Source organism: Chanos chanos, chromosome 8 (genome assembly GCF_902362185.1).
Source record: "Chanos chanos chromosome 8, fChaCha1.1, whole genome shotgun sequence".
Taxonomy (NCBI): domain Eukaryota; kingdom Metazoa; phylum Chordata; class Actinopteri; order Gonorynchiformes; family Chanidae; genus Chanos; species Chanos chanos.
In genome coordinates this window covers 28324295-28351969 of record NC_044502.1, presented here as the reverse complement: position 1 = coordinate 28351969, position 27675 = coordinate 28324295, and the positions used below count along the sequence as shown (strand labels likewise).

The window sequence follows — 27675 nt, the reverse complement described above, 5'->3', positions numbered from 1 at the left end:
GAACTGCAGCACAACTGTGGCTCCAGAGACCCCATCCTCAGCCACAAAGACAAGAGGAGCTGGAGGAGACGCAAAAGGGGGGAGGAAACAGAGGAGGAGAGGTACTGAGATAAACACCACTAGGGATGTACATAGAACTGCATGAAGAATTCAGTTAAAAAGGAGTGGTCGGTGCCAGGACCATCTTCATATGGGAAACAAGTCTTAGTAGTCAATATATTGTTAGTCCTCATAAATTACCTTCTTTAAATTTTACGCATTTATTGTCAATCTAAAGGTTTTTTTCTCTCCATTTACTGGATGTGTATACAGTTAGTTTAATTAGCATTAGTCATGCTCAATATACATACAGTTAGTTTAATTAGCATTAGTCATGCTTGATGTATATACAGTTAGTTTAATTAGTGATGGTCATGTTAGTGGTTAGAGTAGAACTCTGCTCTCCTGATGTGAATAACTCCCACCAGAGGTTCAAAATGGCTCTAGACCAAGCCAAGATGGGGCTAATAACAATGCTCTGGTATCAATTAATGTGGCAGCTCTCCTCTGACATGGCTGCTGTGTGTTCTCCAGCTGTGCCCCAGAGAGAAGAATCAGCTCTGGCAGCGCGGGCAGGGGCTCGGGCTCGGGCAGGAAGCGGGCAAGCATTGGGCTGAGCAGGGGAGTGGCCATGCGCTGCTCCACCCTCCTGGCCATCCTGACCGGGGTGCTGCTATACCTGGTTTTTGGTGCATTAGTTTTCAATGCCCTGGAGGCGCCCTATGAAGAAGGCCACCACATCCACATGCTGCAAACCCGACGGGAATTCCTGGAGAACTACACCTGTGTCAGCCCAGAAAACCTGCAGGCTCTGATACAGGTGTGGTTTCGTTCATTCACCTTGCTTATATTCGGCTAGCTTTTTCACTTCATGCAATCTAAGTGTGTTTCTGGGCCAGTCCTGAACCTGGATTAAGGAAGTAAGACTTACGGTGTTGACTGAAAACATCAGGAGGTGTTTAGTGTGAGGGAGCGGCTCACTGAAGTGGACGTGGAGAAACAGCCATTAAATCAAACGTTGTCACTTCTTCACGTTCTCAGATTTTTAATAAATGTGATGGATTTGGTAAGCATGGATAAAAGTAACAGAAAGTCATTCAATGAGGCTGTGCTTACCCACTGCGTGGAATGCTCTGTTCTCTTTTTTTACACTTGTTTTCTTATTTAAAATTATCCTTCAGTCTTATTACAGCGCTCTCTAGGAGTAACTCAAGATCTCCTGTAAACTATAAGAGTACACCATTGCGGAACACCATCTGTTACCCCATTCATTAAGCCGATACATTTTTCTCTGGACTAAGCAAGTAACCAGATGTTACTGCGTAAGCAAGCTACCAGTCATTTACTTTGTAAGCAGCTGATAATTGATATGACATTCAGACAGTAATACAAAAGCCAGCTCTTCAAAGTCCCATCCAACAGTAGTAAACTCCCTCTCATATCCCCATTCTCGGCTCCTGTAGGAGGTGGCAGATGCCATTGGGGCAGGCATCGACCCAAACAGCAATGAAACCTTTGCTAGCAGCTGGGATCTTGCCAGTTCCTTCTTCTTCTCTGGCACCATCATCACAACCATTGGTAATGCCAATCCCTCCTTACCGTTTCTGCCAATCCGGCGTGACAGTCGATTGGTTAGCTGTCTTGCATTTGTCTTTTTTTTTTTAAGCATGCATGTATCTTTCTTTAAGGTTATGGGAATATCTCCCCAAAGACGGAGTGGGGCCAGCTCTTCTGCATCTGTTACGCCCTGATGGGAATTCCCTTGTTTGGTTTCCTGTTGGCCGGAGTTGGTGACCACCTGGGTACTGGCCTGAGGAGAGCCATTGCTAAAATAGAGACTCTCTTCCTGGTGAGAGAAAGACTGACATGTATTCACACTTCCCGCAATCTGTCTTCCTCATGTTACATAAAGGAAAGTTGAGTTAACTGAGTTTGGCAGATCTTCCATGCTATCCAGTTACGGTGGTTTCTAAACAGGAAGGGGAAGGTTCACACATTAGATATTGACCGAAAAGAGAATCGATGTAAAGGGTATTAAGTTGATCTTTATAAGCAATGAGGCAGCACCTTCAAACTGTAGGTCTGTAGTCTAAGTAGAAGTTCCCCCCCCAAACTTTTCACTTATCTTTTCCAGGGTGTAAAAGACTCCTCTTTCTCTTCCCTTTATGGTATGCTCTCTCTCTCTCTCTCTCTCTCTCTCCTTGATAACACTCAGAAATGGAAGGTCAGTCCCAACATTGTCCGTGCAATCTCTGCCATTCTGTCCATCCTGCTGGGCTGTGTTCTCTTCCTTTTCATCCCCACGCTGGTCTTTCAGGAGGTGGAAAAGTGGTCACTTCTGGAGTCAGCCTACTTTGTGGTTATCACCCTCACCACTGTGGGTTTTGGAGACTATGTTGCAGGTATTGTCACTACTAGATAACACAGTTACTGGATAACAGAGTTCATGCTTTTCATCTATGAAAGCTTCTCTCAATAAATTGATATTCTGTCCACGCTTCTTACTTTCTGAAGGAGCACAGGCAATTAGGTCTAACCCCTATCTAATTCACACCTGAATCAAATAATCAGGCCTTGTTTAGGTTGCCTGAATTAACTGAATTAGGTGAAGTGAGTTGAATTATTGCAGGTCACATGACATCTGAGAATCAGTTCTTGAGTGTTGAGATTCAGTGTCTCATTACATATGATCTAATAATTCTACAATCTACTCAGACATGTCTAACATACCTGTCCTCTGCCAGTGATCTTGTCAGCTCTGAATCAAGGTTGTATTGCGCTCACTCTTATATTTCTTTACACATTTCTGTTCAGTTAAGACTAATGTACCGTACCAATTTAGCATAGTGCGCATTTCATTTGCTGATTAATTATTAATGACCTTACTCCAATGACAGCTGAATTATTTATAAGCCCGCCTGTTTGAGCTTTTAGTGCCTTCTAGAGGACAGAAGTACAAATTGCACCATAGTCAACACCGGCCAACTCCTCCACTCTCATCCTCTGGCTTTTCTCATGTGACACTCAGGTGATGGAGGAGATGCTGGTCAGGACCACTGGTACAAGCCCCTGGTGTGGTTCTGGATTCTTCTGGGACTGGCGTATTTTGCCTCCGTCCTCACCATGATTGGAAACTGGCTGAGAGTGCTGTCCAAGAAGACTCGTGCTGAGGTGAGCTCAGCACTGAAACAAAACTATGTGGCCCTTTAATGAAATGAAAATCACTGTGAAGACAGGTAGATATTTGGCGGACGGTAAGGTTGGTGGAGGAGGAGGAATGGGTTAAAGCTTTAAAGTTTGGTTTAAGGTTAGATTTGGCTTTGCCACCACAGAGTCTTTCATTTCGTAAAACATCAAAGTGCCCAGATGGAAACAGATGGGCATTGCACTAAAAAAAAAAGATTTGAACCTGTTTAAAGCGCTCCTTGATTGGTCTCCTCACTCTCGGAAATGCAATCATTACAAAACTGTTTTTGTTCTTTTGCACATTACTCACATTAATCATCGCTCCCTTTTCTCTTCTTTTTCCTTCACTTAATTGCTCCCTCCTGTTTCTCTCATTCTGTTGCCTTTGTTGCCACTGTGTCTTTCTACCCTTACACAGATGGAGGAGCTCAGAGCCCATGCGACTGACTGGACTCAGAACATCCAGAACATGTCTGTGGATTTCAGGATCCCCACCAAACTGGACGACCCTTTCAGGCACCGTCGCCGTAAGCGCCGCCGTGGCCATCGTAGCCATGGTCACAGCGCATCCGCTGCAGCTCCAGCTCCAGAGGGGGGAAGGCCTGTAGAGAACGGCCGTGAGCCTGACAGTCAGTCCGGCTCATCCTCTTTCTACTCTTACACCTCCAATGAGTCCGAATCGGGCTCAGAGAGCTACTCAGAGGACACCGAAGTGGAGAACGCAGCTAACGGGAAAGATTTGGGGAAGGAGGGGGCAATTCCCAGTGCCCCCACAGACCCCGTGCTCTCTCAGCCATTGGATTACTTTGGGGAGAACTTGGCTTACATCGATGAGTCATCAGACGCCTTGAGCGGCAAACTTCACTTGGACCCCCTGTTGGAGCAAACTGAGACCAAAAATGCGTCTCAACGCAAACCCAGGAGGAGAAGGGCCAGGAGACAACCCCAGATGAAAAAGAGCCCCAAGACGAGCCCCATCAAACCTGAACTCAAAGAGCCCAATGGGGACATTCAACCTCCAGCTGATCCCCCTCCACCTCCACCAACTGAGCCTTAAGCACAGAGGGTCTGTCTAGGTTAGATGGTGTCTCCAATAGGCATCATGAAGATCTTCCTTGGATTTTGCAGTGATGCCCCCCACCTCCCCCTCCAGGTATGCTGCCATCCTCCTTCAAACAGGTTCAGCCTTTAAATTCTGAGGTTATTCAGAGAACACCTGTGCTAAGAACAGAAACTGTAACACACTTTTACAATGACTTCGGAGACCTCCGAAGGACTGGTGATTTTGTCATCATATGTTTGTGTGCCTCAAACTAAGAAAAAAAAACAACAGAGATGGTATGCTTTTTATTATAGCCTCCCCAGTCTATGAGAACTACTGAAAGCACGTGTGTCTCTGACTGGAAGCAGATGATCGTCAGTATCACCCATTGTCATTTTATAGAGACAGGAAAAATTGTGTCTCCATCTGCTGGACTGTATGTGAGCCTTAAGAAGTCTTTCCTCTGAGAGTGGCCAGTTGTCTATAGCACACATCTCAACACATTGAAGCTCACAGAGTCTACTATCAATGGATTTGTGAAACAAACAACCAAAAAAAACCCATACTGTCCTGTGTGATGGAGACACAGGATTAACGGTAACAAGTCAGACTGGGAAGTCCAGCCAGCCTGTCTTCGTCAAGTCTTGCCTTACTTATTGAATTATTTTGCTTTGTCTTATAATCCAATACACTTCATATTTGGCTTACATTATTGATACAAGTGACAGGCTTTTTTGTAAAGAGACGCTGCATCTGTGTCTTGCCTTGCTTTTCAGGGTACAGCAAAGTATCTTGACTTGACACCATGTTTTAATCCTCCACAGAGAGTCATTCTATGAAATGAAAGTTGATGTAAATGCACATAAAATGCCCATAGAGGGTGAAGAGACTAAATGAATGAGTAAAGCAACTACTAATGCACTGTTATTGTCAGTATGTGTGTGTATGTATGATATTCATGCATGCGTATATTTTTTTCTGTATGGATTTTCCCTTTTTTATGTTTTTCCCTTCTCTATCAGGGTTAAATCTCAGGGTTTATCCTTCATTATTCAGTGTATTTCTCTTCAAAGTACTGATCAGAAGAAACAAGTAACTTTCCACAAATGAGATTTTCCATGATGGTGCGTTTTTAATTTAATTTATTAATACAGTTTGGACAAACATTTTGAAAAATGACACGTTAAAACACATTTACAGCTGAGATCCTATACTCAGTTTGCTCTCTCTGCTCTTTAAAAAACAGATGGTACGTATTGTGTAATCAGAACATAGCTAGAACTCCATGTCTTCCATTCATCTTCAGTCGTCCCTCTTTTTTACACATCTGCAAACAGAATAAAGAATGTCACATTAGAAATTCCAGATTTCTGAGACTGAAAATGTTCAGTATGTGTGTGATTTCATAGAAAAATGTATACCATGTGAGAGGAACGATAACTCACCACATTCATAGAGTTCGTTGATTCTCTGAATGTCGATGTCAGACATTTCCTGCCTCTGTCCGATCTCCACTGAGGAATCAGGAATCGGAGTGATGGTGTCTTTCCCGTACTCAGTCGAGAAGGCAGTGCTAACCATGGAAGATCACAGGTCTCTTGTTAAATGTGTAGTACAATAGAATTGCATTGTCTGATCTCCTGTTCAAAATATACTTCACTGGCACTGAAGTATACTGCACTAAATAATTGTACTGTTATAATGAAATACAACTTGTGTTGTGTGGCTTAACATCTCTCACCGTCCATAATGCATGATGGAGCCATAGTCATAAGGTGTGTTCAGGTTATTGGTGTTCTTCTTCTTAAAGTTGTAAGCAGTTCCTATGAAAGAAAAACAAAATTCATTACTATTATCCCTCTGCACCTACCAAAAAAAACAACAACAGATGAATCGTATACTTGAAGTCTTCACCTGATGGAATGTAGTCCCAGTTAATGCGGACATACTGATCTCTGTCGCTCCTGGTGTGTTCGTGGAGGAATCCCAGAGCGTGGAGAAGCTCGTGCTGGATCACACCATAGTGAACACAGCCGTACACCGACAGGGAGAGTTTCTGTTTCCCTCCGGTTCTCCCCAGATTTGACCAGCACCTGGAGTGTGGTGACGAAAGAGTCAAAAACCACAATGACTGTCTGAGGGTTTGTTCTGGGCGATAAAACTGTATGTTAGGCGTTGTCACTCACCCAGTTTTACTCTCAATACTGATGTAGTTGGTCTGGCCGGTCCTTGGCACAAAGCGAATGCAGGTTTTCTCATTGAACCTTCTCATGGCTCTTTTAATCTTGGCCTTTTCATAGTCATCTACAACGTGGAACATTCAGTGTTAGTAAGGTCCACATAATGAAGATAAGATGTAAAGAGACACATTGGTTGACTGTTTCTGGGGGGGGTTGTGCTTACAGAAGTAGTCACTGATAGTGTATGGCACTTCCACCAGTCCAGATGAAGATTTCTCCCACTTGCAGTAGTCAGCCCAACACTTCATGGCGTTCCTGGTTTTGGCTATGACCACGTCTCCCTCCATCATCATGTGACTGATTCCTGCAGGGATCACATCATGAAGTGTGTGTGATGTGTCATTTCCTTTTATTTTACATTCACGCCAATAAAAACCCACCACTCTTTTTACACACTTGTTTACGCTTACCTTTGTTAGCCTCCAGAATTACTGAAGTGATGTCCAGCTTTTCATGGTCCTCTGATTGGTCATGAATACATATTAGAAACAAACAAACAAACAAACAAACAATGAAGTACATAAATCTACCTTTTCCTTACAGTGCCATGGGAAATGATGGGGTGAGTGAGCATTTTAAGAGAATTATTATAACAGAATTACTGGAACAGCAGAAATTACAGTCAGTCAACATTTTAATGATAGAGTGATGTCAGAGAGCTGTACATTTCTAATGTAGATTTACCTTCCACACTGGGCTGCTCCTGGAGAGGGAGAAAGAAGTTAATGAGTAATAGAGTGATTAGATGAATGAGTGAATGAACAAGTGTTAATAAAAGATAGGGATACAGCTCTTACCGTGGAAGAGAGGGCCTGACCAAGACCAAGGAGCAGAATTAAGACGGCAGACACAAGCCTGTGATCCATGTTCCCTTAGTGTGAGACCAGAATCAGATCAGATGCTTCACCAGGAGGAGAGGTGTGACTGGATGGAACTCAAGTTCTGTCTTTTATACCCCGTTCCACGGGAGTGTCCAGCACAGGGTTTAAGGTTTATGTCAACACTGTCGACTCAACCAAGCTTTTAACGCAGGATTAAAAATCCCCACCCTCACTGTCAGGGTTTTCTCTGTTTGATTTGATCTTATATGTCTTATTTGTCACTGTAGCGTCACTGTGGCTAATGGACAATCGTTAACATTTTGTACAGAGTATTGAAATTACATGGAACCGAACTGGAAATACAATCACTTTTTATTATGAACCTGTTTGTTATTATAGGGTAGATATAATGAGGTTAGATACAGCAACGTTCATAAAGGTAAGAATGGAATTATTACAATGTGATTAACTTGATCTTTCTGTTCGTTTCTTCACCTAATCTCAACATATCAACTGATGTGTATTTTACAGCTCAGTTCAATTAAGATTACTTAAAAATACTCAGACAATAAATAATCATAGCATAAGACAGTGTGTGATCTTTGTTTGTCTAGTCTCAGTCTATGTGAAATATAATGGAAAAATATAATGGACCCACTTTTCATGTTGCGCTGTGTTTTTATGTTCTATGCATTTAAATTTGCTGTGACCGACCCAATAATGGTTTTATGACAGTGGGTTGTATTGTGTCACCTCTAAACAACAGCTACACTTCAAAATGCTGCAGTTTGTAATAAACTAGTACTGACATTGCTAAAATGGTGAACACATCACAGGCCAACCCATTTGATTAATAATTGTCCAATAATATCTGATTGAGCAAAATAGCCATATATTTAGATTTGCATGCCATATCAAAATATAGATATATTATGGTGTTTAAAGCTGTTGTTTTGGACTTGTGTTCCATTTGTAACACGATGAAGAACCATGTTAGGGTGAACATGTGGTTTGAAGAGGCCACTGCAGTAATCATCTTACAACTTGTCCCTCTGCCCAACAGAACACATTCTGGATGAATAAGTTGGTATTGTCAAAACTGACCCTACTTGGTGCTAGCTGTACAAATACTGTACAAATACTGTAAAAAGTCAAATTGGAAAATTATCTTTGGTTTTCTAAACAGATCAATGTGCAATGAGCACTTGTAAAGGTTTGTAGGAAAAAAGGGGTGGCCAAAAAACACGCAAAATGAATCTTAGAAGAAAGAGATCTGCAGCTCTGTGATCCATAACTTTAAGACAGTATCTCAAACTCCTTGTTGTTTGCAAATATAATTTTATGGAATTTCCAGATTCAGTATTACTTTAATCTTTTAGAAAGGGTGGGATTCTTTTAAAATCCTGCTCTAAAAGCTTGTTTCGATCTACAGCTTTGACACAATCTCTAAACCCTGTAGGCAGATGCCCCTGTGGACTGGAGTGTAAACAACAACACTCGAGTCCCACCCAGTCACAGCTGTTGTTCTGGAGAAGCATGTGATCCTGAGTCTGAGTCTTCACTCTCTGAGGAAACAGGCACCTCTGACTTATGTTCGCTGTTAATAATGTATATATTATTATAATAATATAATAAGTGATATCACCTTTGTTTCCCATGAGACTGCACAGGGACAGAGGTTTTCATGGTCTTTATTGTTTGTTTTTAATATGTATTCATGACCACCCAGAGGACTGTGAGGAACTGAACATGCTGGCAGTAATTCCAGAGGCCAGCAAAGTTAAGCATAATACATACATATGAAGTGAGTGGTGGGTTTATGTTAACATGTATGTAATAAATAAATAAATGAATAAATAAACAAATAAATGAGAGAGGGAGCTAAAGAGACAGAGAGACAGAGAGAGGGGGACAGAGAGAATAAAGAAGCTCTAGGTATGAGTTTATCCTATAAAGACAGACAGGGTGTTTTCACTTGTTCACATATATAGCATCTTGTATTTGGAGACTAACATGTTTTCTGCTATGTCTCCAGAATGAGCAGGACTGGGGTTTCTGCTGGAGCAGGTGCAGAGCAAACCACATGCACATAAACACCTCACAATGTGTCTCCACACCCCCAGTTTTTTATTAGTCAGATTAACTTAACACTAACCTACAGTTAAACATAGTGTGACAATGTTCAGTGGAATGTTAAAGCCAGTGTGTTTAGTATACACCCCCGTTCTGGTGCAAAAACACCTCTGGTTGAAGTTTACCGCATTGACCTATTTCAAACTATAATTAAATAAGAGGCATTGAATCTATCAGTATTACCTTTCTACTGTCAGACCTATAGTAAAAGAAATCAGGCTAACCAATGTGGACTAGAAGGTGAGAAACATCAGGACAGCAGAATTTTAATTAAAGAGATTACATTTTGCCTTATTTGAAATAACATTTTTATGTCTGCTACTCTTGTACCTCTTTGAAACATGATTTAAAAAAAAAAAGAAAAAAAGAAAAAGAAAAAAAAAACAGAAGTGCCTGGTAAGGAGCAATTATTTTTTTCAGCTTGATTTCATATTATTTCATAATGAATGTTCCAAAGGAGAGCACACACTCTTTGAAATAGAGCAAAAATGAACGATTGTCTCATAATTCTGTCTCCAGACTGTTCCTTCATCGCCGTTGGGGAAGGGTAGGTGGGTAGCTGTCATTACTGTGTTCCTCCTTGTACAACTGCATGAGCTGTCTGGAATTCACGCACAAGGAAATGTATGACCTTGCGTTCGAGGACACTCACTATGAGGACGTCAGTGCTTGCAAGACTCACACGATCTGCTCTAGAAGTTGCCAGTAGAGGGCGACACAGCACCTCCGTCATTACATTTTCCTGGGCGAAACAAGTAATCCCAAATTAGAAAGGTGTGTAAAATATGTTTAGGCATGACAACGGGTGAGGGAATGGCACGTTTAATCAAGACATGCATACATTCACAAATACAAAATAGCCTAATTCTGCCTCTCGTCATGAGGAACATGTCAACTTTTGCTTGAGCTCAGTTACTGAATTTTACAAACATACATATTTACATAAATTGCTGTCGAATCAATATCATAATCACTTTATCTTTGCTTTTTTCAAAATTATTATTGAGATTCTGGGCTTTGTTGCAGATTGTATTTCACCTCAATGTCCTAGAACAAGTGCCAAAAATCAGGTTGTGGACCCCAGTGTTGTTTATTTTTTTTCATAATGCTTTTCATTATTCCCCTTTAATATACATATTAATATATTCATTTTGGCCTCAGCTTCTAGTGAATGAATCAGGGATGGAGGTGCTCTGGACTTGTCTGGGTACAAAGCAGGGTGTCCAATTCCTTGCTCATTTAGGCAAAACCCCCACTGCAGAGACTTACTGAATAGAACTTATTTTGTTCACTTTGTTAAGAGTCAAGCCATGTACTCCATTTGACTAAGAGATTAATTAAAAATCTGCCAGGCACCATACCTGAGACAAGACTATGTGTGTGTGTGTGTGTGAGAGAGAGAGAGAGAGAGAGAGAGAGATAGAGAGTGTTTGCAATAAAGAGAGAGAAATAAATTCCTGAGGTTGTCTCCTATAGCCCATATCAAAAGCCATGAAATTACTTCCTGCTGGTATTTGGAGTTGCTATTAGTGTTTGTGTGGTTGTTCACACCTGTCTAGGGGTCGTGACCCCTTGTCAGCATTTCAGAACATCGTTGCATGACCTTTTCTGGCAGTCCACAGCCATAAAACACATTCACACTAAAGCCACCATCAGCACACGCCCCTCTCTCCTCCACAAGTCAAAAATGGTCTGCAATCTGAACTAAACTAAAATGTGTTCAGAAAATAAAGATGTAAAATGAAAATGAAAATGTCCTTTTCTTAAGGTAGGGACGACCGCAAGTTTCACAGTGGTGAATGAATGCAGTATGCAGCTCAATTGAAATTCAGCTATATGCGGTGTCGAGAATGACCTTGAATTCAAGGTCGCTGGTAGATTTTCAATGACAGAATGAACACAAGCTCCCCCCTCATCCCTTTTCATCGCCATTTGTCTTTTTAAGACAACCAATCTTCTTTTCAAACACCGACAAACACAAATCATATGATGTTACTATGTCTTTTGCTTATTTGCTGCGTTCAAATATACATGTAAATATTTAGAGATTTGCCCATATAATCCGCGTAAAACATTATGAACATGCTGTTCTAACCGTAACAACGTTTTCAACATCAAATGCTGTCAGATTTTTCCGACACGGGACGGACTTTTTCCGTTACAGCAATGCACGAGCTTGAGACACACTCCTCTTCCTTTCTTTTTGCCAGTTGCCGTGGTCAGGTTACTATGAGCACTGGAGAGTTCTGCTCTCTCTCTCTCTCTACCCCCCTCTCTGTCTCCCTCGCTGCAGTCACTCTCGGAAGCCCGCGCCGTTGGCCTGACGCCCAAATCTGTTCCATGAACCAGCTGACTAGGGGTGGCCTCGAGCACAGAGTTGGGTCACTGTCACAAGACCGAACCGACTGAGCGCGCTGCAAACATTTTCCATGCCATCTAAAGCGATGTGTGATTTACTGTGGTGTCTATTGCTTCAGTGAAGCCGATGGACTTTGCTGCATCACAACCATCTTCTTAGATTAAACATATTTGTACGAAACAGACTATGCAATACTAAAAAAGGCAAAGTATATGCTCATTGTACGTTAGGTTAATTAAAGTTTAAATTGCATCGATTGTATAGCACAGCCATAGCCTGCTGCACCAAACGGTATTCCAGTGATCGTCCGTTATGCTCATATAATTAGATTGCAAAAATTGACGTGTTTCTTCAAATTGTGTGCGGTTTAACTATGCCGCATATAAGACGAAATCTAAATTTTATGACCATATAACTCATATAACTACGCATCCCCATACACCCCTAAATAGGTTAACGCGTTTGACTAGAAAAAAATCTTTTAATTTTGCACAGCTTAAAACAACAAATTGAATTTAGACACAAACACATGCCCAGTTTGAATTTTTCGGAATAACTGGGAGGACATTTTGTGTAAACGGTTTTTCTTCGTGTTAATATATATGACGGCATATTGCTCATTACAGTAACCGGTTTGCCATTTTACCCTCGTTTTTTCATCTGATTTAACCTTAAAATAGAACACGGTCGGTCATAAGCAGTTTAAATAAAGGACTGCGACAGATATAACAAGACTGACTCACGAGTCAGACAGACATTACATTACAGTAGGTCAATTTTTCTTCATTGTTGCAACGCTGATGACGCCGGTGCGAGAAAACGGGATTGGAAGGGGGCGCGGACGTAACGGAGAAACAGCATACGCAAAAGGAGAGAGGGAGGAGAAAGAACAAGGGATATACGTAACTAAGAGCTCGGTTGTATCAGCGGAAGACGAGAACCTAGCTGCCAGTGGCAACAGGAACCGAACGAAGAGCTACTAAGGAGAGCCTAGGATCGAGCATAGACTATGGATTAAAACTACCCCTGCTGCGTTGACCATTCTTCCTGTCCTGCAGTCACTCGAGACATACAGCGGTCTCGACGAATTCAGTTGATATTGTGTCTCGTTTTCACTGAAGCCTCGGATTATAGTAAACTTGCGCAAATTACCCGGGTAGCCGACAGTAGTTCATCAAACGGGCAACCCACTGTACTAATGTTATTTTTAATAGAATTGGTTTACTACCGGTGATCATTGTTGCACGGTGGTGTAAATCGGATCTACTGACTCTTGTCTATAATGGAGTTACACTGATAACAGTTGCTCCACCATTGGTTCGAGGCGTCTGTCTCTAGCAATGTTATCACACATACTGGTAAGTAACAGATGCATTTCAGTTGTAACACATTGTTTCAAGGGCTTCGCGTTTCACGTGTTTAAACATTACTTATTAGACGACAAGCAAGCTACTGCTTATTGTGTAAGCGTGACCAGGTTAGCCTAATACTCCAAGAACATTTGTTATTAATCGCACAACTACAGGTATGATAGTAAGCGTTTCTGGTGACATTTGCAGTTTATTACCTGTTAATTACGTTGTTTAATTTTACCTACAATATGGGGATTGAGGATCAGTTCGTACGATAAGATAAAAAATAAAATAAAACATAGGGAAAATGTTTAGACTAATTGCCTCTGTAGTATTTCGGAAAGGAAACACGGTAACCTGTCACTAATAATTAAGATTCTGCACATAGTTGAGGTAATATGTGTTACACCGTTCCTGTCCCGTGCTCATTCTTACTCTGTGCTCTTATTACAACAAACCCTCAAACTCTGCCCACATTCTGAGTGACTAAAGTCCGTTGTGACAGTTTTTCTGATGTCTGACCTTGATCAGATTGCACGCTGTACAGTGTCAGTGACTGACTTTTTTTCCCTCCGGCTACCTCCACTACTTCCACTTTATGTCGCATTTGCCAGGGGAGCTTTCCGTTGTTGTCCGAAAATAAACTCCCTCAGACGGCAGTGTGCACAACTAGGAGTGATTGGCATCCATGTATTCAAGGCGCTTTGGCGACGTAGTTACTGACGTAATGATATTGGTTCTTTTTTAAACTAGCTGTTTTTCTACCGAGCCTTTTTGGACGGTGCCTTTCACCTTTTGTCCGCGTGTGTTCTTGCTGACTGTTCAAACAGGCTTAAACGCTCCCCCTTAAACCTCAGCTTGATAAGAAACCCAGATAATTTTATCCCATGTTGAATTCCAGTTTTATAAAATGTCGAGACTTTTCTGATTTCTCAACCAATTAACAATCCCTGGTATGTGTTGAGCGGTGTTTTAAAATGTGAAGTGAAATTATTTTTTCCAGCGTCGTGTTGAAGTTTCCCATGTGGTAGTGTTTTATGTCATATGTCTACATACTTTTGTATCCTGCCCTCCCACCCACTCCAGCAAGCACACCCCCTCTGGGACAGAAACTGGGAATCCCTGTTCTTAAGAAGCCGTAATCCATTATTACAATTAACCTTTGACTGGTCAAGGCTCAGAGAACAAGGTCACCTTTTAAGGTCTGCTCTTGTCTATGCAGCAGCTCAAGCCTTGTCTAGTTGACTTTATTTCTCCCAAAGTTCTTAGTTGTCAATCAGATGTACTCATTCAGCAGCACTGGACCTTATTGGTTTATCGCTTAGCCTCATCTTTACTTGATATACTTCTTTTCTGCAGAGATTTACTCATGAAAAAAGCACCAGAAACAGATGTGACCAACAGTCTTACCATCCTGTACCACTTAACACTACTCTCAATTCTGGCTTTCACATGTACAAACCGCAACCATACAAACCACATCAGGGACACATAAGGCATTGTGCCATGTATGAAGGGAGTGTGGCATTAATCAGTGTACTGAATCAATGAATGTCTCTCACCTTTTAAACAATGACAGTATCTTGTCGTTAGTTTCTTTTGTATTAAGCCAGCGGCACTGTTTTAACAATGTAGAAAACTGAAGAGCCTCAATTGATTTGTGAATCACTCCTTGTCAATCCATTTATAGCGACAGTGCATAGAGAGACACAAGATTAATGAAAGGCGTCTGTCTGAGACAACAAAAGAAGGAAGACTTTGTCATTTGTTGAGTCTACAGCTCTCCTGTTTAATGTGCTAATTGTCAAGATAATTCGCAATAAAGCTGATAAACATCCATGGGTTTTAGGAATTTACTTCGCCAATTACACAGGGGTTACACCTAGGTCATCATGTTTTTAGTACAAACATACTTTACATGAAATGAGAACAAACAAAAATCTCACAGTGTGAGTAAACGTTGTGTAAAAGTCCAGAGTGGTTTTACCTGTGTTGCAGTAGGAGTCAGCATGACCAGTTCTTTTTAATGTTACCCATTTTACATTTTCCACAATTACTCTCATTCACAGTATATAAAAAATATATCTATTAACTGATACGAAGAGATGCTGTTAAGTGCTGGAATAATGTTTAGTTGTCCTGTATTGAAACGGGCATCAATCTTTATGCCGTACCAAACCCCATTTTGGTCGAGCAGGATATATGTAATCAAGACTAATGAAAGTGGCTGCTTTTAAGTGTAACTGACAAGATGTAACATTACATGCATTGTCAAGTATCACTTGACCCCTCTGTATGTTAATATACACCATTTTTCACTTTGTCACACTGTCACTTTTAAGTTATTCTAAGCACACTTTTATGAATTATTTCTCAATTAAGGTTGATAACCATTTTGCCCAACATCAGTGACTTGTTTGATCAATGTTGCTGGTGTTCTAAATTGACTTTGAAGATTCTGATCTGATTTGGACATAAAACAGGCTGATTCACTGTTTCAGTGGCCTGCCTTGCTTCTCTTTAAGCAGACACTTTGTAAAGTTTCACCTTCATATGCCCTCTGAGAAAGTGCTGAGTGAGTAAAACAGATGTCTGAATTGACATTGAAAAACAGTTCTCATTTTTCTTTTAGCACCTCACAAGGGTAATAGTGAAAACTTAATAAATTACACTAATAATGAATAAATTAATAGATTACATTTTGAATAAAGAGACATATTTAAAAGTTGTTTACATTTCTGTTTAAGGCTGCCTTCTTTCTTCTTTTGTTTTACCTTTCGCTAACCCCTTTCCCCTTCAAACCTAGTAAATTATCACCCAACACATGCCATGTTTTTCCCAGTGTATGACCGGTCTGATAGAGAAAGCGATTGTGGTGACTGTGTCCTTCAAGCCCTCCTGTGACTTTGACCTTTGGAATGTGTCAGAGGGAGTGAGGGGGAGGGGGAGTGGGTTGTATGCAATAACCGAGTGTGTTAGTGTTAGTGCGTGTCCCTATGAAAATTGCAAGGACTGTGGTCGACAATATGAACAACCGTATGTCTGAGAAAGACAAATGAATATTATTGTCCTTAGTATTATCTGCCATAAAGTATACTGAAGTACTGACGCAACGATCAGAGAAGATATAACAGACAGACAAGAAATTTGTTCTGGTGACGTGGTTTTGCTGTTTCTCTGTGTAAAAAATGAACCTATTAAAACAGAATCAAGCACTGTGATGATTTAGATCAAAAGCATTTAGTTACTTTTGTGTGTGTGTGTGTGTTTTGATAGTTCCTGTCCTGGTCTTGCTTACTGTAGGCATGTGTTAATGGACTACTTTGCAAATATTTTTAACAGCTTTGCAGGCTCAGAACATATGACCTACACTGGATAGACGATTACTGCAGTTAGCATGGTTGTTTTGTTTTCAGAAGAGTTAGCTTTCTGGAGGGTCCTGTTGCCTCACTCTGAATATAGTGAATTACAACTGACGTCTTTTTATTAATTACACCAAAATGAAAGCAAGTACTAAGATGTCTGGGAAGTAACACCAAAACAAAATCCGAAGGAGTGAATGTTTATAAAAATAAAGCAACATCAAAAGGACTTTTTCCATTATTTGTCAGTCTGGCTCAACTGGAATCTCTAGCAGAAGCTGGTGCTTTGTCACACTGAAATTAACTTGTCTCTTCATAATATTCCCAATTTGAGTGATGATTATCTTTTATGTATGTATTTTCAGTTTAAATTTTATTCAAACCACAGGTTTTATTAGTTATAATTGCATTTATATGACGTGTCTTAACTGTCCAAGAAAAGTAAAATGTAAGTATTCCAAATTCTGGTGCTCTTTTCCAGGGCTTCCGATGACTACAGTGATATAACCATCAGTCACACACATCTGTAGCCAAAAGAGAGAGGAAAGAGTGGATTTTCAGCACAAGAAAACCTTGAAAGGAAAACGGCTCTGAAGCATACAGGTACAAATCTCTCAGATTAATTTCCCATTGACTCTTCTCCAATGTCTCTGCTTTCATCTGTGATTACTTTTGAGTGTCATCCCGTTGAAGAGGACAGCCTCTCTGCTTTTAATTGAATATAGTAATTAAGACCTATATAAGATGTAAGATGTTTTCGGGTTGATTTGGTTAAATTTAGAGGATTTTGATACTTTGTGGGTATTCTCCGCCGATAACCAAAAACGGAACGGAGGTGGGTAAATCATGTAAATTTTCACCCATACTCAAAAGATGCTATTTAGCAGACAGAATCTTATTAGTAAACCGGAGGCTACGATTCGCCGTAGAAAAGTTGTCTGATTCTTTAGGTTAAGAAACTGTTAGTGGCAAGTATTGTTCTGCTCGTCCCTTTTTTTCTGTTGTTTTTTTTAAATCAGAGAAAGGTAGCACTATTGAAAAAGAAATGTCCGTTACAAGAATTCAAGTTGGTGTTTGTATGCACAGCGGCTTATCTAGCCTCATTCCCTACCCCCCATAATCAGGTTTACTGTACAGGCTGTTTCAACTCCTGCTTTTGCAACAGATATTTAAATTATTCCAACCCCATTCCTTAATTATGCGTACAACACAGTCAACAAAAATCAAGTCAGTTTCCGTAACATAACCTCTTCTTCTCTCCGCCCTCTCGGCAACTACCAATGACAATCGACACGTTTTTGGAGTAAACGTGTGAGAATGAATGAAAAAAAAATGAAGGTAGCCAACATTAACCGTTTTTGCCCTGGAAACGTGAATTACATCTGTTCTTTTTTCACCATTACTGTTCCCGAATTTGTTTTGCGTCGATCAGACTGAAGCGACATTTAATCACGAGACTTGAAAACGATTTGACTGAAGACTTCTGTATAGTTTGTCGACCCTGAGGGAGGTGGAGGTAAGTTACGCTAGCAACAGTCAAACATGCTAATATTAAGAAACTTTGGTCTGTTAATTTGGGTAAGGTTAGTTACATCAAATAACTACTAGTGATGAGAGCGGTGACGGTTACTTTAGCTAACCAGCTAGCCGGTTACAGGGTCTTGCAGCTAAGTGTCGGACAGTGTCTGAATGGGGTATACTCAGCACTTCGATATTGCCGTAATGGTCGCGTTAATTTCAGTTTATCGGTTACATTTATTTGTGTAACTAGTTTGCAGACACCACCTTCATTTCAGCTAGAGTTAGTACACAGTGTCTGTTGTTACGGGTGAGACGCAAAATTGTGGTCGATTTCTGCCCCGTCGCAGCTTAGCAATGCTGGTGAGTCACGTGTGTTGCTGCAGTTTGCTCCAGTTAACCCTGTTGCTCACTGACACCAGAGTCACGCTGTGTCTATGCACATCTGTACTCGAGTTATGCAGTGTCTCTTGCTGGCGTGTCATCTACGGCTCAACTGACGGGGTAATAAAAAAAAACCCAAACTCAAACAAAGCAAAGTTTCGTTTCGGCAGACAAAATTGATATTAATGGCAACGACTTTCCTAAACACTGTTTATATTAGTTTCGGTAGGTCAAAGGTTGGAATATAAAATGAGACACCCCAAATATTATGATGGATAAAATTGTTTCAGCACCCTCTTGATACTTGAAGACATTACCAGAAATTATTTATTCTCACAGATCCTCTTTCTTTCCGTCTGTCTTCGGCTCATTGTTGTGCTTCTGTTACGGCTAGACAAGGCATCGTTCTGAGACTTCAGAGAGAGTGGAATGGCAAAGTTCACATGTTACATAAGGAGTGGGACAGTTTGTAGGGCAGAGTGTGTAGAACACATTCGAGGCATTTGTCCATAGTAACACACTGTACGGTAGCCGGTATTTCAACACTTCACTGGACACAAGAACAGAGTCGCACAGAAATACTGCCAGAATCTTTTTGTTGTTGTTGTTCATCAGGCTACATCAAATCGACACCTGTTGTTAATTTCTTCTTTAAAACTGGATGTTCAACAGTCAGTTGTGCGACAGAATTGCAACATGAGTGAAATACGTACAGTAATAGTTGACTGTTATCAGCTCACATAGTTCTGAAGTGCCGAGCTGTGTTTGTGAGATATTTATAGAGGGGACACGTTAACTGTGGTCTCAGCCGTTCGTTCCTTTTCCAGTGCTGACCCTGTCAATGTTCGTGCCCACTTAACTGTCCAGCCTCCGCCAAGACATCTGTCCTGACAGTTATACCTCACCTAATCTTGTGAACCAGGGAAAAGAACTGTGTGGCCTATGTTGTCAGTACTGTTTGTCCAGAGAGGTTGTAACGTCTCTTTTAACACACAGAGCTGAGTTGTTACACTAGTAAGGCAAAGGCTCCAGTCGGAACCACTCACGAACGACAGCCTGAAATTGAAAGTTTAATCACGCGTTTAATAATTTTGGAATTTCCTCATCGTCGTCCGCAGTCGATAGCGTATTGAACTTGGCGGACGAACTCAGTGGTTCAGCTTCCTCGTGCGTGTTGCATCTCTTGTGCAACGCTGTCTCGTGTTGTAATGGCTTTGCTGAACTACTTGAATAGGTTAAATCAGCAGTTTTTTGCGTTGTGGACCATGAGTTACTGTATGTCTCTAGCGGTGTTTCCTGGACTACGGAGAGGTCTTATGCAGTAACACGGTGGTATAATTAAGGGATTGGAAATTCTCTCCTGGGGATTAATGACCCTAATCTGCTGTGGGTGTATACCTTCGGCCTGAATTGCGGGTTCACTTGTGTCTATTGCAATGTGACATCTCACACACAGGCTATTTCAGTATTTGATCAAGTCCCAAAATCTTTAAGCATGTCAGTTTCATATCTTACTTATTTATTTTTAAAAATAAAATGACAGAAAGGACAAGACATTGCCTCGTGTCCACAAAAGGCAAAGGTACCCACAAGCAACTCCACAGATTTTGTTTTGTTTTGTTTTGTTTACATAAATTACGTTTTTTTTTTCTTTGCTCCAGGCCTACTGCAGACATCCGACAGGGTCAGATTTTGTGAAGTGTTTCATTATGCAGTCTGACATGGACATGGACAATCAGATATCCTTACAAATAAATGCCAAGTCATCCAGAACTATGTTTTTTTTTGAACAACACAATGAATTGTTGGGAGGGGAAAAAATCTAATAGTTTCACTCATATATACTGACTGTCCTTGTTGACCTCCAGGCTGCGTCACAGGCTTCTCTCTAAAGAATGAGCGGGTAAACCAAGGACATTAGGGCCTGAACCTGTCAGGAGTTATTAATTGAAGCTCAGTACATGTTGTCACATAATGATGTCCCCTTTATCCATTGTCATTGGCTCATGTCATTGAGATGGTGATTATAATCAGAATTGGCTGTGTGAGGCTCAGTGTAGATGCCAGATGCCATGTCCTTCCTTATTCTCTCCTCTCTCTCTCTCTCTCTGCAGGCAAAATGTCCTCTAGGGAGCGTCGATCTGATGTCTACATAAAGGCCGAACCCAGCAGCCCGGAGGGCGGCGGCGGAGGCGGACGGGCCAGTCCAGGGGGAGCTTCCTCGGATTCCTCCCAAAGCGGCGGAGGTGGGACCAGGGGGGATGGCGCTGGGCGCTACTCCCCACCCCTGTACACGCCCGCCCTGCGCTGCCACTTTAAAGATGAAGGTGGAGATGGGGCAGAGGAAGGCTCCACAGGCAGTGGGAGTGGACGGTGCAAGTATGCCCTCAGCACGCTGCCCAAGAGGCTGTGCCTGGTGTGTGGAGATGTGGCCTCTGGTTACCACTATGGAGTGGCTTCATGTGAAGCATGCAAGGCTTTCTTCAAAAGAACTATCCAGGGTGAGAACACTACTTTCTCTGAGTGTGTGCGTGTCTGTGTCTGTTTCTTTGAGTGTGTATATTCACCCTAAAGTACACGTAAAGTCAATCGTTTTTTTTTTTCTTTCTTTCTTTTTTTTGTGCTCTGAGCCTAGCAACTGTAAATCAAACAAATGACAGGTTGTTTAGTTGACAGCAGTTTTCTAACCTCTGCCTTTGCTCTCTCTATATCTGTCCTAGGTAACATTGAGTACAGCTGTCCTGCATCCAACGAATGTGAGATCACCAAGAGACGTAGGAAGGCCTGCCAGGCATGCCGCTTCACCAAGTGCCTCAAAGTGGGCATGCTCAAAGAGGGTGAGCAGATCAGGCTTATTATAACAGGGTTGACATGAACAGCAGGCCGAGGATAACAATAAATACTTATAAATACCCGGGGCTCAGTTACGTACTGTTACTGAAACATACCATGCCAGGCCATTAATTACATGTAGTACAGCATGTTTCATGCCAGTTCTAGACTTTTTTTGTTTGTTTGAGTTACCCTTGTAAAATCACTCTCACAAGTAGATGTGGTCTACCAGCAACATGCACAGTGAACGGTGTATTTCCAAAACACATTCTTGTGTTAGCCCTGTCTCCCCTTCACTTTGGTTTATCTGCTCTCAGGAGTTCGCTTGGACAGGGTCCGGGGAGGGAGACAGAAGTACAAGAGACGTCCAGAGACGGAGAACGCCACTTATCAGAGCGCCCCTATACCTCTAAGGAAAGAGGGGGAAAAAGGTGAGGAGCTAGACAGGTGAAAATGTGTTAACTTCAAACAAAAAAATAACTGTCGCTCCTCTTAGCCTTTCGGTTTTGTTTGGAGCATTTGATTTATTGTCTCACTGTTCACATGCTGCACTGGTTGGTAACTGCGAATTCATGTTACACCCTTCTTCTCTCTCTCTCTCTCTCTTCTTAGGCTCATCCAACATCATTGTGTCACATCTGCTGGTAGCGGAGCCAGAGAAGTTGTTTGCTATGCCTGACCCCTTGCAGCCAGACACAGCCCAGCGTACACTCACCACCCTCTGCGACCTGGCCGATCGGGAACTGGTGGTCATCATCGGCTGGGCCAAACACATCCCTGGTGAGGGAGGGAGAGAGAGAAACTGGGAAGAAGGGACAAGCGGGGAGGATGATGTGGGACCAATAAGCAGACACTGTTCCCTGGCTGGAGAATGTGTTTTGATATTGTTGTATATGGGTTAAGATAGCTGAACGTTCCCACTGTTCCCAGTTAAGAGGCAGGTAGTGATAGAAAAGGTTACGGACAGAAAGTTCCTTATATTTTCTTGCAAATGTTGTGACAGCGGACTCTACTGAGACACAAAAATCACTGTTTCTCTAGTATATATGTGTAATCTTACACTCTTCAGTATCCCTCTAAATATTCTGTAATCTCAGTGGATTTTAGTCATTCTCCTATTTGCCTACTCTGGGAATGCTGTAATTGAACAAAAGCTCACTAGAATGCTCCTTCAGGTTCCTGCAGGGGTTTCTCACAGCTATCAGTCACATCTAAACTCCCTCTCTTTCTCTCTCTCTCTCCATCCCCAGGCTTTTTGTCACTGTCTCTGGCGGACCAGATGTCCGTGCTTCAGTCAGTGTGGCTGGAGGTGCTGGTGTTGGGGGTGGCTTTTCGTTCGCTGGGGTGTGAAGACGAGGTGGTGTTTGCCGAGGACTTTGTGCTGGATGAGGAGATGTCTCGCGTGGCTGGCCTGAGCGAGCTCAATGCCGCCATCAGCCAGCTGGCACGGCGTTTCCGAGCGCTGCAGCTGGACCGTGAGGAGTTCGTCATGCTCAAGGCCATCGCCCTCACCAACTCAGGTTAGACGTCAGCACGGCTAACAACCTGACTCTCAGTTTACTTTCTATAGGTGAACCCCAGAACTGATTGAAAAATGTTCTCTAAGTTTGAGCTTGTATGCATGAAGTCACTTATTTTTATGATGAATAAACATCTCATTCTCTGTGCAGAACAAGGTCTTTTGAATAACAGTGGCACTGCAGTATTACATTAAAGTATGTTTTGTAGCTCTATGGTGAGTTTTGTCCCGTGAAAAGATGACTGGGTAGTCTCTGTTGGGAGGTTAGGAGAGTCTAATGCTTCAGTAATCCAGTGACATTGTTGCCGTTGACGGCACATTATAGTGTTTTTTGGGGGTTGTATCTTCCCAGCTCCACCCCTGGGGACCTGCAGTTCTTCACACTTAAGTTTCAGCCCAGCACTGTCACATCCTCACCCATAGCTGTGTTTCCAGGACTGGAACAGATACAGTTAGAGCTGGACATAATGATCTTGTCCTGCTCTCTGAGCATGGATGGATTTAAAACCATGGGTTTTAGTGGAGATGTTGTTGGAGGGGAGGGACTACCCTGATTGGCTGGATGCTATATCAGTAGCAGCCCTGCCTGTCTCTGCTCTCACAGGGGCCTGTGGTTCTGCTGATTACTGTAAACAGTTAACTCAATGCCATACTCCACTGAGCCCCCACGGCTGCTGTTTGTCATACAAATACAAAGAGTTGCATGTGATGGCTCTGGATGGGGGGGCTGTGGGGGGACACGGTGTTTACCAATCATGTCTGATCTTTGTTACACAAGCACACCACTGTGTGTGTGTGTGTGCGTGTGTGTGTGTACGCAACACAATGGCACAACCTCAACCCATCTGTCCATCCATCCGCTTTGTTTTCATTCTCTTATCATTCAGTTTCTCTCTCTCTCTTTCTCTGTCTCTCTGTGTTCCAGACTCGGTGTACATTGAGGATATGGAAGCAGTTCAGAAGTTGAGGGACCTCCTGCACCAGGCTCTCCTTGAGCTGGAGTGCCAGCGACGCCCTGACGATCCCCAACGCGCCGGCCGTCTCCTCCTGACCCTCCCTCTCCTCAGACAGACCGCCGGACGAGCCCTCACCACCTTCTACAGCATCAAGACTCGTGGAGGAGTGCCCATGCACAAACTATTCCTGGAGATGCTTGAGGCAATGATGGACTCGCCCTAGAGCAAGAAACGGACAGATGAGTGAAACGCACGGGGAGAGAGAAAAATGGCTAAAGTCATCATTTTTTGGGGAAAAAAAACAACTAAACAAAATGAAAAACAGAGAGCAAAGGTGCCGGAGGGATGTCGATTTGAGTAGTTCGTCATTATCGAAGCCTCTTGTTGAGAGAAATGCATATTTGTTTATGCAGCCATGAAAAAAAGACTGATAATCTTTAGTTCATTCAAACTGACCTACTCCTACAGCTCGATGAACTTGCTCTGGTAATGCTCTTTTAAACCTGGGACAAAGCCCCTTCCCCCGAACTCTGTTTCATTTCATTTCATATGACTGAATGTTATTTAGGACTGATTTGCATATTCACAACATTCATAAGGTCTGTGGTTGTGCTGGTAGGTGAAGGGAAGAGAAGGTGAAATCTAACGCCACAAAACTGAGGGGTCAGTAATTACTTCAATAAATCAGTATGTCGTCCGCGGCCAACAGCGGTCCTCTTTCGGGTCACGTTAAAGAGTAGAGTTCATTGGCATTTTGTCAATGATAGTTGTATGAAATCCATGTGCCAAGGACTGAAGCTTAGCCCCAATCCTAAACAACATTCCCTCCCACACTGAATTCAGCACGTGAGTGACTGTTTTACTGGATAACTCATTCATTTTACCCTAAAGCCCCTTCTTTAAGATACATTTCAGACATATAGCATATAAAATATACATTCATGTACATTCAGAGAATCACCATGGGCCAGCGGTAGCGCTCAGTAACCTGTGGACTCCACTATAGGTAAGCTAAGTATTAGATGGGCATAGCCATGCGCTTTAGCTGCGATTTTTCGGTATTTATGAACTCTCCAGAACCTGTGAGGGCTGTTGTATATAACCGTGAAATAGATTGATTGTGGTGTGATATATGCAAGATTTATGAAGGGAAAGTCAAGCAGCTGCCAGAGCGGTGTCTTCAGCAGTGACACTGAAATGAAATCGCCTGCTGAAATTGCGATGAATAGCGCATACTTTAAGGCCAGACGCGGCGCTGCCATTCAGCATACAGGCACACGTGAAACTTGGAAACATGTCACAGATCTAATCGCATGCAATATTTGAAAAGCAATATGAGTAGTTTCACAAAAACAAATAGTAATAGTAGTAATCAGAGCCATGAACGTGTAATATGTGTTCTTTAACAGTCTTCAAGAATTGACAACAAGGAACTGAGTCTGGCCTGCTGATGGATGGCTTTGTTGCATTAAAATTAATATCTGGATCTACAAGGGCAGGAATACAGAAAAAAGGGAAAATTGTGATTTGTCAATCAGGAACTTGTTTTCTGTGTATAGTTAAATATACCTTTTTTTTTTCCTTTAGTGGTTGATTTTAACATGAACTGTCAATCCACTGTGTGTATGTCTGTGTGTGTGTGTTGAGAGAGAGAGAGAGAGAGAGTAAATGAGAGAATGTGTAAACTGACTGTGCTGTCTGAGCTGATGTTGGTACAACTACATCAACCTCAACCTTGTGCTGGTAGAATTAGCTGTTTAAATAAGCAAATTCAAAAAGAATATACCAGAAAATGCCTCAGTTTGGGTAAATGAAAAGAGACTGAGATTCTGTTGACAATTTATGATCCTCTCTAGATCTTTTAAAGAACATTCTCTTCTGGCCATTGGTGAAGAAGGGAGCAATTAGACTGACGGTTTGAAGTAAACTGAAGTCGTTTGGTTGAAGTCCAGCAATCACCTCAGCAATCAGAACCTTTCTGAGAAACCAAACAGGACCTGATTTGTTTTTCTTAAAAGAAGGAGAGGGCTAATGTTCTTTTCAGCTAGATTTTACTCCTCTTCTCAGAGATACACATGGGAAAATTGTCTTGACTGGTTTGGTCTGACCAAAAGGTTCCTGTGCTTTGTAACCTATGAACTGTGAGCTGTTGTTTTGGCTCAGACCAACACCTAATGCATTTTCATGAGCCTCACGATACGGGGTCATGTGGAACCCTTTTAGTCTGTGACCATTCTTTTAACTTTTTTTGTTTGTTTGTTTTAATGATTTTTATTTTATTATGTTTTGTTTTACTGCTGTGTGTGGATTGTGTACAGACAGCTGCCTAGTATTGAAGGGAGTCATACTGAATTTAGAGCCCACCAACTCTACCTGCTATATTTCTTCTTTTTTTAAAAAAATGTATTTATCGCAATCACACAGAGCTAAAAAGGAAGAAGACAAGTCGAGTTGTAAGGTTTTCTAGTGGACCGTTTCCAAAACGATGTTGCTGTCCCTCGAAAGCTAACCTCTTGGAGATCATAGCACATCTTTAGACTGCTCTTCAGTAAAAGTATGCGATGTCATTCTGATTGTATATGTACACATTCATAAGCCCCAGCTGCAGCAGGACATAAAAAAGAAGAAAGAAAGAAAAACACCACAGGAAGTGGACAAGTGTAACAGGTTGTAGTTACTTAGCAAATGCTGTCCGTTTTTTCTTTCAGCTCGTTTTTGTTTGTTTGTTCCTAAGTATGACTTGAGTAAGGATCTTTATTTAAACAGGTGTAGTTCCGCTTGGCCTCAGGTTTGGTACTGAAATAAAGCAATTCATTCAATAGAATGTTATGACCTATTAGAATTTTTATTGAATTTTTTTTGTTTTCCTTTTTTCTTTTTCTTTTTTTTTTTTTCTTTTTGAGACTTTTTTGTAATTTTTTTTTTAACTTTTGGTCTTTGTCAATAAATACTAATTGAACTTTGGATGAAATATGAAAGCCAGGGAAAGATTTTCTAATGTCAAAATCTGTTGTGTGTGTGTGTGTGTGTGTAATTATTTTTATTTTCCTTTGTACTGGTGTGAATTACGTTTGCAGGTTTAATGAACTACCAAGTGGTGTGTTGACCTCCTGAACTCTGCAGGACTATTTAACTGTTAGTTTGAATACCCGTTCCTGTTTCTCTGCTCTTGTACTAACATCTTTTTTTGTTGTTTTTTGCTAATTCTGCTTGTTGAGTGAACAGTGTCAGATTTTGCTTTTCTGTTATATCTTATTCCCAGTCATTCAAATTTAATGGACAACACTAAAAAGCTTCATCTGTGTAACCTACCAATGTGGGGTCTTTTTTGTTTGTTTGTTTGTTTTTTGTACGCATTATGAAATATTTCTCAGTGGTACATTGGGATGTTCTAGAATGTGTACATAATCATGAATGTCTGGGTGCATTCAAGTGTTAAAATGTCAATGTTTTGTGTTCATAATAACTATAATAATAATAATAATTATAATGATAATAATAATAATATAACAGTAGTGTTGTCATAATGAAAAACATAATAATATGCCATTTGTCTGTCAAAATTAGATAAGGCGATGATTTCAGATTAACGGATCATTTTCAAGTTAATGTAAGGACATGGGTAGTTGTTTAGTGCATCTGTGTATATTTATGTAAATGAGCAATACAAGAAATTACCAAAACTTTGTTTCACATTTCCCTCTAGTCACATACTGTAAATCTTACCTCAACCATAATAAGACTGAAAAAAAAAATGAAATCAATAGTAATAATAACACTTATGATACAGAACAAATCAATATTTCTATTTAAACATTGTATTTAAAATATTAAATTCTATTTTTTACTCAATTTGCTGATGTTTATTATTGATGTTATTGCTTTTTGTTTGTGTGTGTCTGGGGAAGGGGGTGGCGGTTCACTCTAATGAT

The 27675-nt window shown here is 41.3% G+C and overlaps 3 protein-coding genes across 3 annotated transcripts; 2 read left to right on the top strand and 1 right to left on the bottom strand.

The window, feature by feature from the left end:
• Window positions 1-670: 670 nt before the first annotated feature.
• kcnk4b (potassium channel, subfamily K, member 4b) lies at window positions 671-4282 on the top strand. The gene is made up of 6 exons (XM_030783048.1): window positions 671-859; window positions 1503-1617; window positions 1728-1888; window positions 2255-2441; window positions 3068-3210; window positions 3644-4282. The coding sequence occupies exons 1-6, from the start codon at window positions 671-673 to the stop codon at window positions 4280-4282; spliced, it is 1434 nt and encodes a 477-aa protein (XP_030638908.1).
• Window positions 4283-5379: 1097 nt separating this feature from the next.
• On the bottom strand, window positions 5380-7429 carry LOC115817905 (high choriolytic enzyme 1). The gene is made up of 9 exons (XM_030781061.1): window positions 7305-7429; window positions 7192-7210; window positions 6918-6968; window positions 6671-6811; window positions 6454-6571; window positions 6182-6360; window positions 6009-6090; window positions 5713-5840; window positions 5380-5594 (listed from the first exon to the last, which is right to left on the bottom strand). The coding sequence occupies exons 1-9, from the start codon at window positions 7371-7373 to the stop codon at window positions 5587-5589; spliced, it is 795 nt and encodes a 264-aa protein (XP_030636921.1). The 5' UTR covers window positions 7374-7429; the 3' UTR covers window positions 5380-5586.
• A 5333-nt stretch (window positions 7430-12762) lies between these two features.
• On the top strand, window positions 12763-26589 carry esrra (estrogen-related receptor alpha). Its single transcript, XM_030781123.1, has 8 exons — window positions 12763-13178; window positions 17016-17137; window positions 20551-20937; window positions 21157-21273; window positions 21586-21699; window positions 21881-22048; window positions 22519-22788; window positions 23713-26589. Exons 3-8 carry the CDS (start codon window positions 20556-20558, stop codon window positions 23964-23966), a joined length of 1305 nt encoding a protein of 434 aa, XP_030636983.1. The 5' UTR covers window positions 12763-13178; window positions 17016-17137; window positions 20551-20555; the 3' UTR covers window positions 23967-26589.
• Window positions 26590-27675: the final 1086 nt, after the last annotated feature.